At 43.1% G+C, this 16,065-nt stretch overlaps 1 protein-coding gene across 2 annotated transcripts in view; it reads left to right on the forward strand.

Annotated features, from left to right (window-relative positions):
- Window positions 1–10,340: 10,340 nt before the first annotated feature.
- Window positions 10,341–16,065, forward strand: part of FAM120A (family with sequence similarity 120A) — a 131,030-nt gene continuing 125,305 nt past the window's right edge. Inside the window, exon 1 of one of the 2 annotated variants that reach the window (XM_054034177.1) lies at window positions 10,341–11,329. In XM_054034177.1, the coding sequence (XP_053890152.1) occupies window positions 10,856–11,329 (474 nt within the window). In that variant the 5' untranslated portion in view covers window positions 10,341–10,855. The remainder of the gene's footprint in view (window positions 11,330–16,065) is intronic. The other variant, XM_054034176.1, reaches the window with a different exon arrangement.

Genomic DNA, 16,065 nt, shown 5'->3' on the forward strand with positions numbered 1-16,065 from the left:
AAGGAAAGAAAAGGATGAAGTAGACGGACAGTGAGAGCCAACAAAGAAAGAATGAAAAAAATCCATCTGGAAAAATGTAAGCTCCTTGTAGTCTCTTTCCTTGCTACCTCCTCCAGTCCCTCATGCATATAAGAAATATAAGTTGCTCTATTTTAACAAATGGGGTCAAAGAGAAGTTACAAGCCCCCCACCAACCACCAAATAAACGTCTGAAAGTTTTTTTCTAACACATTTGGTGCATATTGCCCCAGGAGGTTATGAAATTTATTATTGAAGTACCACAAAACATGGCAGGGAGATTTGTCACAACCATCTCTCTCAGAATAGGCGCTCCAGGTCATCTATGCTTAGATACATCTAGGTCAGGGGTAGGCAACCTATGGCACGAGTGCCAAAGGCAGCACGCAAGCTGATTTTCAGTGGTACTCACACTGCCCGGGTCCTGGCCATCGGCCCAGGGGCTCTGCGTTTTAATTTAATTTTAAATGAAGCTTCTTAAACATTTTATAAACCTTATTTACTTTACATACAACAACAGTTTCGGTATATATTATAGACTTATAGAAAGAGACCTTCTAAAAACGTTAAAATGTATTACTGGGACACAAAACCTTATATTAGAGTGAATAAATGAAGACTCGGCACACCACTTCTGAAAGGTTGCCGACCCCTGATCTAGGTAGCCTAATCTATTAGAATTCTTTGAAGGGGTCAACAAACATGTGGACAAGGGGGATCCACTGGACATAGTGTACTTAGATTTCCAGAAAGCCTTGACAAGGTCCCGCACCAAAGGCTCTTATGTAAATTAAGCTGCCATGGGATAAAAGGGAAGGTCCTTTCATGGATTGAGAACTGGTTAAAAGACAGGGAACAAAGGGTAGGAATTAATGGTAAAGTCTCAGAATGGAGAGGGGTAACTAGTGGTGTTCCCCAAGGGTCAGTCCTCGGACCGATCCTATTCAACTTATTCATAAATGATCTGGAGAAAGGGGTAAACAGTGAGGTGGCAAAGTTTGCAGATGATACTAAACTGCTCAAGATAGTTAAGTCCAAAGCAGACTGTGAAGAACTTCAAAAAGATCTCACAAAACTAAGTGATTGGGCAACAAAATGGCAAATGAAATGTAATGTGGATAAATGTAAAGTAATGCACATTGGAAAAAATAACCCCAACTATACATACAATATGATGGAGGCTAATTTAGCTACAACAAGTCAGGAAAAAGATCTTGGAGTCATTGTGGATAGTTCTCTGAAAATGTCCACGCAGTGTGCAGAGGCAGTCAAAAAAGCAAACAGGATGTTAGGAATCATTAAAAAGGGGATAGAGAATAAGACTGAGAATATATTATTGCCCTTGTATAAATCGATGGTACGCCCTCATCGCGAATACTGCGTACAGATGTGGTCTCCTCATCTCAAAAAAGATATACTGGCACTAGAAAAGGTTCAGAAAAGGGCAACTAAAATGATTAAGGATTTGGAACGGGTCCCATATGAGGAGAGATTAAAGAGGCTAGGACTCTTCAGCTTGGAAAAGAGGAGACTAAGGGAGGATATGATAGAGGTATATAAAATCATGAGTGATGTGGAGAAAGTGGATAAGGAAAAGTTATTTACTTATTCCCATAATACAAGAACTAGGGGTCATCAAATGAAATTAATAGGCAGCAGGTTTAAAACAAATAAAAGGAAGTTCTTCTTCACGCAGCGCACAGTCAACTTGTGGAACTCCTTACCTGAGGAGGTTGTGAAGATTAGGACTATAACAGAGTTTAAGAGAGAACTGGATAAATTCATGGTGGTTAAGACCATTAATGGCTGTTAGCCAGGACGGGTAAGGAATGGTGTCCCTAGCCTGTCTGTCAGAGGGTGGAGATGGATGGCAGGAGAGAGATCACTTGATCATTGCCTGTTAGGTTCACTCCCTCTGGGGCACCTAGCATTGGCCACTGTCGGTAGACAGGATACTGGGCTAGATGGACCTTTGGTCTGACCCGGTATGGCCTTTCTTATGTTCTTATGTTCTAGACGTGAGAGCACGTGCCTTAGCAATAATATTCATACACTGAAATGAAGGAGTATGAAGCAGAGGCTTCTCCCCTCCCAGGGAACCCATGGGAAATATCATTGGGATGTCAAACCTTTTAGGTACCTGTTATCTTTATGAAGAAAGGGTAAAATGGACCCCCAAACGACACACACACATACCACATAAACAATACAAGCATGTGTAGCAGACTGTAACCTTGAGGGAGAAGCTGGGCAAGGATCTTCATTCTGTTACAACACTATCTTTACTAGGATTCCATCCATTTGGGTTAGCTACGTATGTAAAGATAAAACGGGACAGCATATGGAAAATGTTCTGAACCCACAAGAACTGAAAAGAATTTAGCAGCTTTGGTAGTGATTGACAGATTATTAGGTGAGTAATTTATTGCAGGATTAAGGACAGAAATCTGAGAGAATTCCTTAAACTAGGTAAGAAGCAACCTTCATTTATGCTTTGTGATAATAAAGGCAGAGGCAATAAGAAGCAAAAAATGACTGATCACCTGTTTTTTTTAAAAAAAGGGGGGGTTGTTGACAAAAGAGTGGAAAACATGGCATGGGATAAAGCTTTGGATACAGCTCCCTTTTTTAAAGATTAATAGAAACATTGAATGCAAACAGGAGAAAATTAACAAAGAAGTGGCTTTCTTCTGTGAGACCATCTCTCTTCACTCTAGTGTAAGAGATAATTGAAAGGAAAGCAGACCTTCTGATAGTCAAGATGGAACCATAATTTGTCATAGGTATGGATGAGGTAGGACTTGCCAGGAAACATGACTTGTGAAATATAAAAGCCCTATTATGAGTTGTTAGAGGAGAATGAGAAGATAGGGTTATCCTAAGAGGAGTCAGGAATATATTGTGGATTCTCTGCAGACTTCACTAATAAGTCTTAGAGCCAAGACAAATGCCTGAGACTGAAAAAAGATGGAGAACTTGAGTAAGGCGCATATTCAGCACTGCTAGCCCACCAAGATGATGGCCAAGACTCCAAAGCAAAGTGATCAAAGTTCAAATGGATAACACTGTTAGGGTAAATAAGCAATTGCAAAAGAATATGCTAGAGAGGCAGAACAGTCTCCTACTAGAAACTCAGAGTTCTTGCAGTGAATCAGAAAGACTGCAAGCTGTTGAGCAGGAGTGAATCATGACAAGTAAGAAGATGCGACTCTGTACCCCCAGAACACCAGCTAGTTTCATCGGACAATAGTGCAGTCAGATCTTCCCCAGTTGCAAATGAAAATGAAGAGAGCTGGAATGCTGGAGTGCAGGAATGGTTGGTTAGCAAGGGTAGATAAGTAGAAAATGGAAACTTCAGCAAGATGCACAAGAAAAAGTGAATGTTATAAAAGAGACCATAAATAACTGCATATAAGATTGTTGAAGAGTATTCCTCCTTTATACTGTGGAAATATTGAGCATTTAGCTCATATAAATCCATTTAAGTTGACTAGTAATCTATCAGTTGTTGCAGTCTTACTTCTTGCAGCAAGCTGGAAAAAGCAAGCAGCTCCAAAAATAGAACAATGAAACTTATCTGGGAGATAATACTGCTGGAGAGACTGACAAGCATTAAGATGACTTAGTTGAATATCCCATCATATGAAAATCTTTTCCTTTTTAAGAGGAAAATATTCAATCATAAGTTATTCAAGATATTTGGAAGAAGTTGCTGTATATTAAAGTAGTGTCTGTGGATCTTTTTCAAAAAGGTGATATGAAAGATAAGATTTGTGAATTTTATATATAATACTAATAGAATTTAATTGGAAATGTATTTAGATTTGTTCCTAAAAAGTCCTTTAGTTGTGTAACTTTCTTCTGTTTATATATAAAATTTAGTTGTATAAAATTAAGAAAAGAATTTAAGTTACAAGGAAGGTATTGTTCATCAGATAGCAACAGCTCTGGCACAGTTAGCATCGAAGGCTACAGGAACTGACAAAACTTGAGTGGAAGACTAAAGACAAAATGAGAAAATTAGGAAGAACATAAATTGAGTTCAGCAAACAAAGAGTGGGTACTTATTATAGCTGAAACAAAAGGACTTGAAATAACATGTCTATTGAGAACTGGGATAAGCTACTGGAAGAGGAGCCTAAGTACAATGTTTGGTTTTGATTTTAACCATACCAAGGCTTCTAAACCAAACTAAACCACTGTTGGTGTTGAAATAATCATTATTCGGAACTATGGAAACATACTACCACCGAGGCAAAGCGAACAAACTATCTAATGGGAAATCAAAGCCTAATTTCACTGCTGACTGTTGACCTGATATTAGCACTAGGCAAGAACAATGAGAGCAAGAACAATAAATAGGATGCAAGACTTATAGAGCAGTTAAGCGTCAAACTCAGACACTCCACTTGTGGGCAGACCAGAGATGGACAAGAACACAGAATACAACACAGGAACCCACTGAAAACTTGTTTATTTGACAGACTACTCTAAAGAGTAGGCAAAAGGGTATATACAAAGTTCTCATCCAAGTCAACTACAGCAGAAAGCAAGGGTCACTAGGAATCTGAAGGGGACTGCCATACAGACCATTAAAGATTCCCTCTACATGTTGTACTTCCGTATCAATTGGTCCTGCTTTGAGCATGGGGTTGGACTAGATAACCTCCTGAGATCTCTTCCAACTGTGATATTCTATGATTCTATCAGTTTGAGAGGCAAATACCTCAGATTACAAATGGGAGGGCCATGAGAAGAGAGAGAGAGAGAGAGAGAGAAACTGTAGTACCAATGGCTAGAGAACTGTTCAACTTATGACCAAGGGCTGGGGGTTATGGCTACAATTTTAAGATCTTTATTTGAGAGTTTGTGCATTTAAATTAATGTAGAAAGAAACAACATAATAGAAGAATGAAAGGCTTCACTTTCAACAGTGAGATAAATGGAAAAATTAAAAGAGGAGAATCTATCCACAGAGCAGTGCTCTTATCCCATTTGGTGTAGATACACACATAAACAGGAAGGGTTGGGAGGTTTTCCTTGAGAAGGGACAGAATGTCTGGGACAGTTGGAGAGGTCTGAAGAAAGTACAGTGAGCAGCAGGTACTACTCTCCCCACACAGGAGAGAGATGGGGAAGAAAAGTTAAAGATAGCCAGGTAAAGAATGAGAGACTATATGAAGTGTCCCCTATGGGCAATGCAGATATGCCCTCTTCCTAGTCTACCCTACAGACACTGTGCACAAACTCAAGTGCACTCTCTTTTTCAAGTTTGTCTTTAACAAAGAAATCAATAACACTCATCTCAAACCTTCAGCGCTGGCTTAGCTGCTCATAAAGAGTCCTCTCTCATCACAGTTTAGTTCCTTCCAGAAAGCCACTCCTAATTCTCTTATATTCAGATTGAATGAGTCACTGACTGTAATGAGTCAATTTTAGCCTTTCCCCAGCCAGATTGATACCTGTTAACAGGGTAACACTGCCAATTTGTACAAACAAGTTATTTCATATCTGTCTATAATGAGATTTCTTGCACCTTCCTTTGAAGCATCTTGACCCACTGATCTGATCTTGTATGGCCATTCCTCTTTTGACACTTCAATCTCTAAGTGCTTCATCCAAATTACATAAATTGTAGGTCAGGGAAGGTGTCCCCACTTTATCCTCAGTGGTGAAGAAGGGGGCAAATAAATCATTTAGGTTCAATGACTTCTCCTTAATTGCTGCCTTAACTCTCTTGCACTCCAGGTCTCCCACTGATTCTCTCACAGGCTTTCTGTTTCTGAAATACTTAAATGATGTTGTATTTGTTTTTGTCTTTCGCTATTTGTTCTCAACAGTCTTCCTATTTCCATCTTATTTGTGCCTGCCATAATTTATGCTCCTTTTCTATTGGCTTCACTTGGGCCAGATTTCCAATTTCTTCAAAAATACCTGTTTGGCCTGAATAATACCCTCACCTGGGTCTCAGTCCTGTTCTCTCTCATTCAAAATCTACATGAAACCATTGGGGAGCGTGTGAGAGAACACAGTTTGAAGCTCCAGCAATGTGCAGATAGCACCTTGCTCTACATCAGCTTCACTGCAGATTTAAAGACCATTTCCAAATCAGCACCCAGATCTCCTGTAATTATCTTTTTTACAGCTATTAGTGTCACAGTATTCTTACTCCCACCCATCTATCTATCTAGCCTCATTCTGTGGGGAGCCGCTTTTAAGTAGTTTCTCTTTTTCTTGGAATGTATAGTGAATTCATTTTGGTTCATGTTTTTTGTGTATTTATTTTTTTAAATGGTACGACCATAATGTTTTATTTTTGTAACTGATTTAAATGGGGTGCTCTTGCTTTGTGTGCATTTCAGGGACTGGTTGGAATGTTCTAGAGACTCAAGCAATGCATGAAGTAGCAAATGGCAGCATAAGATCAGTAGTGTATAGTTTTCAATGAAACTACCTTTACCTTAGATGGCCAAAAAGCTTTGAGCATGGGCAGTCTGGCCCTTTTTGACACTAGGGCCCAAATCTTCAAAGGTATTTCAATTTATGTAATGTCTGAATGTGTAGAGTACAAAGTTTCAGGCAATTATGAGAGGAGGGGGAGAGGATTTATGTTGGGACCAATGTTGGGACCAGAACAAATGGCTATAAAATGGCCATCAACAAGTTTAGGCTTGAAATTAGGTGAAGGTTCCTAACCATCAGAGGAGTGAAGTTCTGGAGGAGCCTCCCAAGGGGAGTAGTGGGGGCAAAAAACCTCATGTTTAAAGACCGAGGTTGATAAGTTTATGGAGGGGATGGTATGAGAGATTGCCTACAATAGCATATGACCCATCTGCTATTAGCAGATATCTCCAATGGCTGGAGATGGGACACTAGATGTGGAGGGCTCTGAGTTACTACAGAGAATTCTTTCCCAAGTATCTGTCTGTTAGGTCTCACCCACATGCTCAGGGTCTAATTGATCACCATATTTGCGGTCAGGAAGGAATTTTCTCCTAGATCAGATTGACTTTAGGAGTTTTTTCCCACCTTCTGCAGTGTGGGGTATGGGTCACTTGCTGGTTTGAATTAGAGTAAATAGTGGATTCTCTGTAACTTGAAGTCTTTAAATCAAGATTTGAGGACTAACAGTAACTCAGTGACAGGTTGTGAGCCTATTACAGGAGTGGGTGGGTGAAGTTCTGTGGCCTGCAATGTACAGGAGGACAGCCTAGATGATCATGATTGTCCTTCCTGGTCTATGCGACATTGGCATTGAGATAATTATGTAATATTGGGCAGGGTTTTAGTGTTGCAGCCATTACTACTGCAATAGGGTATTTGGGACCAGTCACCCTTAGTTACATATTAAGACGGAATTACTCCTGATTGCATCCAGTGTGTCTCTTGGATGTTTTGACCTCTTAATATTGTTCCATACAAAGAAGATATAGAAATCTTGCTCTGCTGGAGTTGGAGCCACATAGGGAATAGTTCTAAATTGTGGCAGGATTGAGCAGGATACAGTGTGGCAGATCCTCAGACAGGAAGTACACTGAAGTCAATGGAGCTATGAAATTTACACCAGCTAAAGATCTGTTCCAAAGACTCTTCATCTTTCACCACCCCGCTAATTGGTTCTGCTGAATCCTAAATTGTTGAAGTTTGTTCAGAATACTGATGGAATCCTCAATTCTTCACCAGTCCTGACAGACTTTCATTGGTTTCTGACCTGAGATTAGATTAATTTGTAATCTTTTCATTAGTTGTTTAAGAGTCTGAATGATCTGTCATAAAGTTACATTAACTATCTTTTAGGTGTTCCTGATCAAACTCTGTTCTTCCTTGCCTGTACCTTTCACTATACCTCGGGTGCAGACTCTATTGACCATCTCTTTTTATTTTTCATGCTCTGCATCTGTGGCATTAATTGTCCAGTTGGTCAAGCTCTGCTGAATCTTTGGATTCTTTTAAAAATCACCTGAAATTCTCTCTCCTCTGTCAAATCCCCAATTAATTGCAATGTTTATTTAGTGTCATATTTTGTACTACTGTAAACTATTCCAAGGTGTTTTGTTGTAGCATCCCTAATGTTATAACAAAACTTAGTGATTGCACTTTGAAGAGGGAATCCATTTGAGCCTTGGGATGAAGGCTAAATTAAGAAAATACTCTTACTAGATATTCATGAATACCTTTGGAGAAAGTTATCTGAAAAGGTGCTGCATATTTTGTCCACTGATTAAAAAAAAAAAAAAAACTTTTCAGGAAACATTTTTTTTATTAAGGACTTCCACAAAGTTTCCTGTATACTTCATTTTACCATCCTTATAGGCTACATCAGTCACTCTTAGATACAAATGTCCTCCAATCAGGGTTGAGTTAGCATTGCTCAGGAGGGAATCAACCAACTCCCTAGGAAACAGTCACCACCAAGTGAGTCACAAGAGAATATTTATTTTAGGTGCCAATCTGAAATCTCATTAAAAATGAAATGTATCTTTACCAATAAAATATTAAACTTGGTATAAGGCATCTACAGTATTTGCCAGTTGCTCAGCATTGAGGAATACTAAGACACTATGTTGATATTTCAAAGATAATATGTATGCTCTGCCAGAAAATATCTAAGGCCAAATCTGGACCTCTTTAAACAATTTCACTAGCTGAAACTGGAGTGAGCAAATCATCACCATAATACTGGAAGCAGGTTAGAAGGGGACAAGAGATCTTATTCTGGCAGTTCCTATACCACTGACTGCATTTTGCCATACTTTTAAATTCATATCCAGATCAGTAACCAGTTGTGCTTGTCAGGCCTATGTGAATAGAGTTGGTTTTATATATACTTTTGTTGAACAGGCCACCAAAGACATTTTGGAAGGTTTTCTGCTAGTGTTAAATCTTTAGCTGTAGGTGAGTTGAGGTTTATTTCTTACTACTGCGTTTCTTTTAAAATAACTGCTATTATTGTATTTGTGTGGAGAGAGCAAATTTTAAATCCTTCTAATCTGTGCCAATTTTAGAAAAACAAACAGACTATGCCAGTTTTATATTGTCGGATTTGGACATCACACAAGTCTGTTGGCACAGTGTGAAGCAAAGTATTGCTTGATGGTATTTCATATCTCAATGGACTTGTATTTTGTAGGCTGAAACCTCCTAAACGAGCAAAATCAAAGCAGAGGGGAGGATGGTCCGTCTTCTCAGAGGCATTTGTTTTTAAAGATTTGTTTTCCTTTTATCTGAGCAATGATGTTCAAAAAACTAAGCAGTTTTTATTTTACTTTAAATAAAGGTAAAAAAAATAGCACTTCTAAAAGTATAGAATACTTTACCTGTTATGTTATGTTATGTCCCCTATTCTTAATGCACGAGGTAAGTGGTCTTCAACCTGTGGTCCACAGACTGCTGGGAGTTCGCAAACTAGGTCTAAGATTTCCAAAGGGGTCTGTAGCGCCACTGGAAATTTAAGGTCCGCAAATGAAAAAAGGTTGAAAACCCTGCTCCAGGTTAGCATTTATAGAGCTGTACAGCATAATGTGCGCATAGCACAAAGCAAAACCTGCTTTTTATTCAGTTAAATGCCAACGTTCTCCAAAGCAGGAGTTGGTGGGAGATCCCTAGAGGAAGAACATGACTTCCTCTCCACTTGCGCCCGGCATTATTTTTGTCTTTGCCTGAAATCGAATCGCGGGGAGCCAGGGGCCCAGCCAGCTCCCTCATACGGGCAGTTAGTGACCACTCAGCCCGGGAAGTTCACACTATTCAGCTCGCTTCTCTCATTGGCTGACCTACGTGCAGCAAACTGTCTTTCCTGCCCAGCACTTGTACAGCATGACATGTAGACTGCTGCGCAGAAACGGGAGCGGGAACAGTGCCGTGTAACTCCCACATGGAGCCCGCTCTTCTGGGCGTGTGTAAATGTGTGAGACTTCCTACAGCGCTGGAGCCAAGCCCGAGGGGGAGGCCAGTAGGCTGGATGCCTCTCACCCAGCACCCCCCTCCCCCAGTGCGCTCCTCCCGTCCTGAACTCGCACGACCACACTTCACTGGCATGGGCCGCTGCCATCATGCCCAGCGGGGCAGAGCTTCTGCCTGGAAGCGGCTTTGCCGCGCGCCCGGCCATTCCCCTTCTCCTGCCGCCGAGCGAGCCTCCTCCCCGCCAAGTCCTCCACACCCCCTCCCCTTTCCAGCCTCCCTCCCCCGAGCCCCTCTTCCAGCCCCCCGCCCACGTGACTCGGTTCGTCTGCCGCCCCCCCAACTTCCAAGCCCCTCCGCGTAGTAGCCCCCGCCCGCTCGTGCGTAGGGCGCATGCTTGGGTTATGCAACAGCCCTGCCCGGCCGCCCAGGCCCCGCCGCCCGAGTGCCGCAGCCGCAGGCCAGGGGTGCCGGATAGGTGGAAGAGGCCGGGTCGGTGGGGCACGCTCGCGGCCCGGCCCCCCGGGTGCTGCCCCTGAGGCTACTGTGTGCGCGGCGCGCCGGGCCCGTGAGTGGCAGCGGGGGCCGCCGCCAAGTCCCGCCTGTTCCGCTCTCCCTGCTGCAGGCGGCGGCGGGCTGGCTTCCTGCGCGCTGTGCCGCTCCCCCTCCCCCCGGCAGTAGGAGCCGCAGCGGCAGCAGCCCGGGTCCCTGATCCATGGCTCTGTGAGAGCAGCACATGGCGGCCGCAGCTGCCATGAGCCCCCAACTAATCCACACAACTCCCCCCTGAACGGCCACCTCCAGCAGCAGCGCCCCCACCGGCTCCACCGCTCCCACCCCGCCCGCAACTCCAGCCACAGCCCATCGCCCGGCCAGCACCCAGACCCCGCCGCCGGGCCTGCGCTCGCCCGCCGCCGCCGCCCGCCCGGTCCTCGCCATGGGAGTGCAGGGATTCCAGGACTACATCGAGAAGCACTGCCCCAGCGCCGTGGTGCCCGTGGAGCTGCAGAAGCTGGCCCGGGGCAGCCTCGTGGGTGGGGGCCGCCAGCGGCCCCCTCAGACCCCGCTGCGCCTCCTCATCGACGCCGACAACTGCCTGCACCGGCTCTACGGCGGCTTCTACACGGACTGGGTGAGCGGCGGGCAGTGGAACCACATGCTGGGCTACCTGGCGGCGCTGGCCAAGGCCTGCTTCAACGGCAACATCGAGCTCTTCGTCTTCTTCAACGGGGCCCTGGAGAAGGCCCGGCTCCACGAGTGGGTGAAGCGCCAGGGCAATGAGCGCCAGACCGCGCAGCAGATCGTCAGCCACGTCCAGAACAAGGGCACCCCGCCGCCCAAAGTCTGGTTCCTGCCGCCCGTCTGCATGGCGCACTGCATCCGCCTGGCCCTCATCCGCTTCCACATCAAGGTGAGCAGCGGGGCCCAGTGGCCTGCCCCCGCCCGCCGCACTTCTCGGCCTCCCCTACCATGGCACCAGCGCCCCCCGCTCGCTGTGCCCCTTGCTTCCCCATCTCCACCATGGCACTAGCGCTCCCTCTCGCTGCGCCCCTTGCCCCTCCATCTCCACCATGGCACTAGGGCCCCATCACATGGCACCAGCGCCCCCTCTCGCTGCGCCCCTTGGCCCCCCCATCTCCACCATGGCACTAGGGCCCCATCACATGGCACCAGCGCCCCCTCTCGCTGCGCCCCTTGGCCCCCCCATCTCCACCATGGCACCAGCGCCCTTTGGCTCCCCATCTCCACCATGGCACCAGCGCCCTTTGGCTCCCCATCTCCACCATGGCACCAGCGCCCCCTCTCGCTGCGCCCTTTGGCTCCCCATCTCCACCATGGCACCAGCGCCCCCTCTCACTGCGCCCTTTGGCCCCCCATCTCCACTATGGCACTAGCGCCCCCATCACATGGCACCAGCGCCCTCTCTCGCTGCGCCTCTTGGCCTCCCCCATCATGGCACCAGCGCCCCCTCTTGCCGCTTTCTTCAGTCCCTCTGGCCAATTCCCGGCGCTACGGCCTGGGGAGGCTTGGGAGGGGTAGGGCTCTAAGATGGCAGCAGGATTGCCCTCCCGGTAATGTCCGTACCGAGTTCAGCGAGGGGAGGGGGAATCGTGTATTCCCATATCCGCAAAATGTCGTCAAAACCTGGCGGGGAGAGGAGGTTCGTCGAGCTCCCTGGGAGCGGCCTCCACTGGCCAGTGGCAGCTGCACAACTGAACGCGGCCAAAGTTTATGCTGCTACCGCTGCCTTCTCCGCGGACCCCCTTAGGCTGGAGCAAAACTAACTAGCCTCGCTGCCGCCTGGGAGCTGCAGGGTGCCCTTAGCAGGCAGAGGAGAGAGTGTAGTGAGCACCCTGGTGTCCTTAATCTCCGCTGGGATTTTCTATTTATACATACCTGTCAGCCTGGGGAAGCAAAATGAGGGTGATTTACAGCATCCGGGGAGAGCCATTCGCTAGCCGAACTGCCCAAATGGGCTACAGAGAGGAAAATCACAGTTTCAGCATGCCTTCAAAATGGGGTATAGGAACAACTTAATGGTTTCAAAAACAGGACTAGCTATGTTGCTCTCCCTGGCTTTCCTTTTACTTGTTCTTCGCTTCTTTCAGTGCATTTTATATTATTTGACCTTCTTTCCATCTTTCTTTATTTTATTTTTACTGTGGGGTATCCTTATTTCCCCTTTCTGTTGTAGTTTCTATCCCTTCATTTGTAGATTCTCTTCTTCACTCTTTCACTACTCCCCTTCATGTCGTCTTGGGGTAGAAACCATCAAATGTGGCTGATGGATGGTGTTTTGTAGGGTGACCTGAATTTGCAGGTATCATCCTCCAAATGCTGATTAGCTGACAGTCTTGTTTATATATAAAGTTGGGTAGTTTCTTTTGCTTTAAAACTGGGTGCAGTATTCTGTGCAAGATCCTCTGCCTCTATGTTCTTTTGGGGGTCCTTGTTCCATTCATTTATCTGACTTGTAAAATGTCCCTTGCTGCCCTGAGTTCCCTCTTCTTAGAAACATACTTAGGTAATTTGCTCCACAGATAACAATATACTCTACATTTTTGCACCGTCAAGTGCAGTATTACATATTTTTGGCCAAGAGTTTAAATAGGCCGTATAAAAAAACAGTTACTAAAAAGTCAGCAAAGTTGTATTGTACTTGATAGGCCAGCAACAAGTTCTACCATGAGGCAAGATGTTAATTTGCATTTAAACTGAAGTTTTGCCTAAATGAAGTGTGTTATCAGAGGCTAAAATGTAGATGTTCAGAATCTATGGTAAAAAGCTAAAAACAACTTGTAAAATATAAAGAGGCCCAGAATACTTCCATAAAGGGGTTTCAAGTAGTTTAAACTAATTAATCCATTATTCTAAAATAATTGATTAACACAAAGTAGTGTCATAACCTATTTTTCTTGTAAACTAGAACTGCTTAACATATAGTTATGCAGCTGTAGTTTAAACTGTTTTTATTTCAGACAAGTATAAATTTGTTGATAGTTTTGACTGCAGGAGGGAATGTCTTTGAGGCTTTATTATAATCTTTTAACTCTAGCATCCAAGAGAAAGGTTGTAAAACATTTTATATACTTTTTATCCAGCTTTCCAGATTTGTAGTAATCTTGCAGTAATATATATATTTTTTAAATTATGACACAAATTTAATGGATATTATTTACCACAAAAAGAAAATTTTGTAACTAAAACCTGGAATGAAAATTCCAGGAATTATTTGTTTAAATGTCCACTAAGGAGAAAAGAGCAGAAGAAGTTGGAACACATACTAACTAGTTGCCAACTTTGTCTATTACTTCTGTAGCATAGTAAATATTATGTGACCTTCAGAGTTGTGCCACTGATCAGTAATTGGAGCTTAACATTATTCGGCTTTTGTACTGTCCGTTTTGGCAGATTACACCACAGCTGTAACTGGGCCAAAGGATAACTTTGAGCTCAGGACAAGTTTCTGTAAAGATCGCTGTCTTGAAAGTGTATTGAAGAAGTGATTTTTTTGGTTAAGTTTTTCAGTGTTCAGCAAAAGGGAGAAACAACAAAATAACTTATTTTCTGGAATTTTGTGAGGTTCAGTGAGACCTTAGATTCACAGAGGAAAACGTACCATTTTATTTTCCATCTGGGATTTAAGGTTGAAAGGCCCAGCGTTAAAAATCATCCTGCATTTTAGAGGCAGTTACAGCTCAGCCTAAGCTGATGGTGGAAGTCCCACCCCTTGATCCCATTGTAACTGGTAAGAAATTTTATAACTCTGTGGGTTAATCTATCTAGTATAGTGATTGGTTAACAGGAATGACAGACGTACAGTGTGTTACTATTATTGACAGGTTAGTGTGAATGATTGTACTGTTCCTGTATGTATTTAGATTTAATTTTTTTTTTTTTTTTGTGTGTGTGTGAGAGCTTGTGGCTAACAGGAGAAGTGAGATTTCGCCTTCCTGTGTTAATCAGATGTGGCATATACCTAGAATAAACTAGAAATCCCTCAGGGTAGAAACTCTCTCTTTCACAATAGTCTGTTATGTACTGCAAAACACTGAGGCCTGACATTTATTTAAAGTTAAAGTCCTTATTTAGTCACTTGTTACTTTTGTCATGATGGCAGCTATTCTTTTTCTTATGCAGTACCTGGCCATCATGAAATAGTTTGATTAGTTATGATTTCTCTTAAAACTTGAAGGATTAGTCCAAGTCTGGTTATGTAATGTGATTATATTAGTCTGTTTTTGTAGCTTGAAAAAATATTTTAATGCTTTCTAAATAAAAGGGCATTAAAGATCACCTGGTGGAATATCAAGTCTGATGTGAAATTATTGTTATAGTATAATATGTCCTTTTGTCTTTCCATGAAATAGATATTAAGATTTTTTTTTTAACTCAATTTCTGGAACCCCTGCGTGATGCTTTTGCTACTGTTTAAATGGATACTGTGATCTGATGTCAGGGTGTATAATGTGCAAATTCTGGGTTCTGAAGAATATTTTTTGCCTCTTAGCTCCAGAGACCTGAGGATTTCCCAGCAGTAAAATAAAGGTTTTTTCCTAACTTTTTTTTATAGATGAAATGGATTGTTTTGGCATTGATAGCTGATTAACATGCAGCAAATTAGTAATAAGTTTTAACTAGCTGTTAATAGCTGACTATATCTACACTAGCACTTTTGTTGGTCAGGGGTGTGAAAAAACACACCCCTGACTGACATAAGTTTCACAGACAAGCGCTAGTGTGGACAGCATTATGTTGGCAGGAGATGCTCTTCTGCCAACATAGCTACTGCTTGTTGTTGGGGATGGTTTAATTATGTTGATGGGAGAGCACTTTCCTGTCAGCATAGAGCGGCTACACAGGAAACTTTACAGCGGTGCTGCTGTAAGATCTCTAATGTAGACATAGCCATAGTCACTTAAGCAATATGTAAACTGGATTTGTGTGTTGTTTCTATTCTTTTGAGTACATTTAATGTATTTAAAGTTGCTGAATTTGACAGCTTTGTGGCTGTTCACAAAAAAGAGGAGCTGCAGCATGAGTTTTTCTGTAGTTCCCTACCAGCATGCCTACAACTTGACCTGAAGGAACCAACTTTAGCGGGGAGAGAACAGTTCATACTTATTGAATCCTTGGCCTTTTTGCTGCGATTGTGAATAAAGAATGAGTTGTGGTGGGTTTTGTGGACACACGTCTCTTGGGGAGCTGGATTTACCCTACCAAAGCACTTGGAAGTTATCAGAGAGTAATCCTTTTTTAGTCACTGCCAATGTTGGAGAGATTCAAATTGCTGACCTAAAGATAGAAGGCAGCTCCATATTGCTCTATTTCTTTGAACTGGCCAGCCCTCTGTGAAATGGGGAGAATTTGTTAGTAATCCAAATAGATGATCAGTTTATACAACCAACTAGGATTCTGTGAGATAGGACTATATATAGATAATTTTAAGATTAGACCATATACTTCCTGCTTTTTACTAATAACTTATTTTCAAGAATATATTTTTTTAAACTCAAAACTAGCTACTTTTTTGTTCTCATGCACTATTTTCTTTTACTGATCATAGTTCTGGTGTTCTATTTTATAGTTCTCAAATATACTTTTCTCTTCTTTCAGAGTAGCAGCCGTGTTAGTCTGTATCTGCAA

Source organism: Malaclemys terrapin, chromosome 7, assembly GCF_027887155.1.
Source record: "Malaclemys terrapin pileata isolate rMalTer1 chromosome 7, rMalTer1.hap1, whole genome shotgun sequence".
NCBI classification, from domain to species: Eukaryota; Metazoa; Chordata; order Testudines; family Emydidae; genus Malaclemys; species Malaclemys terrapin.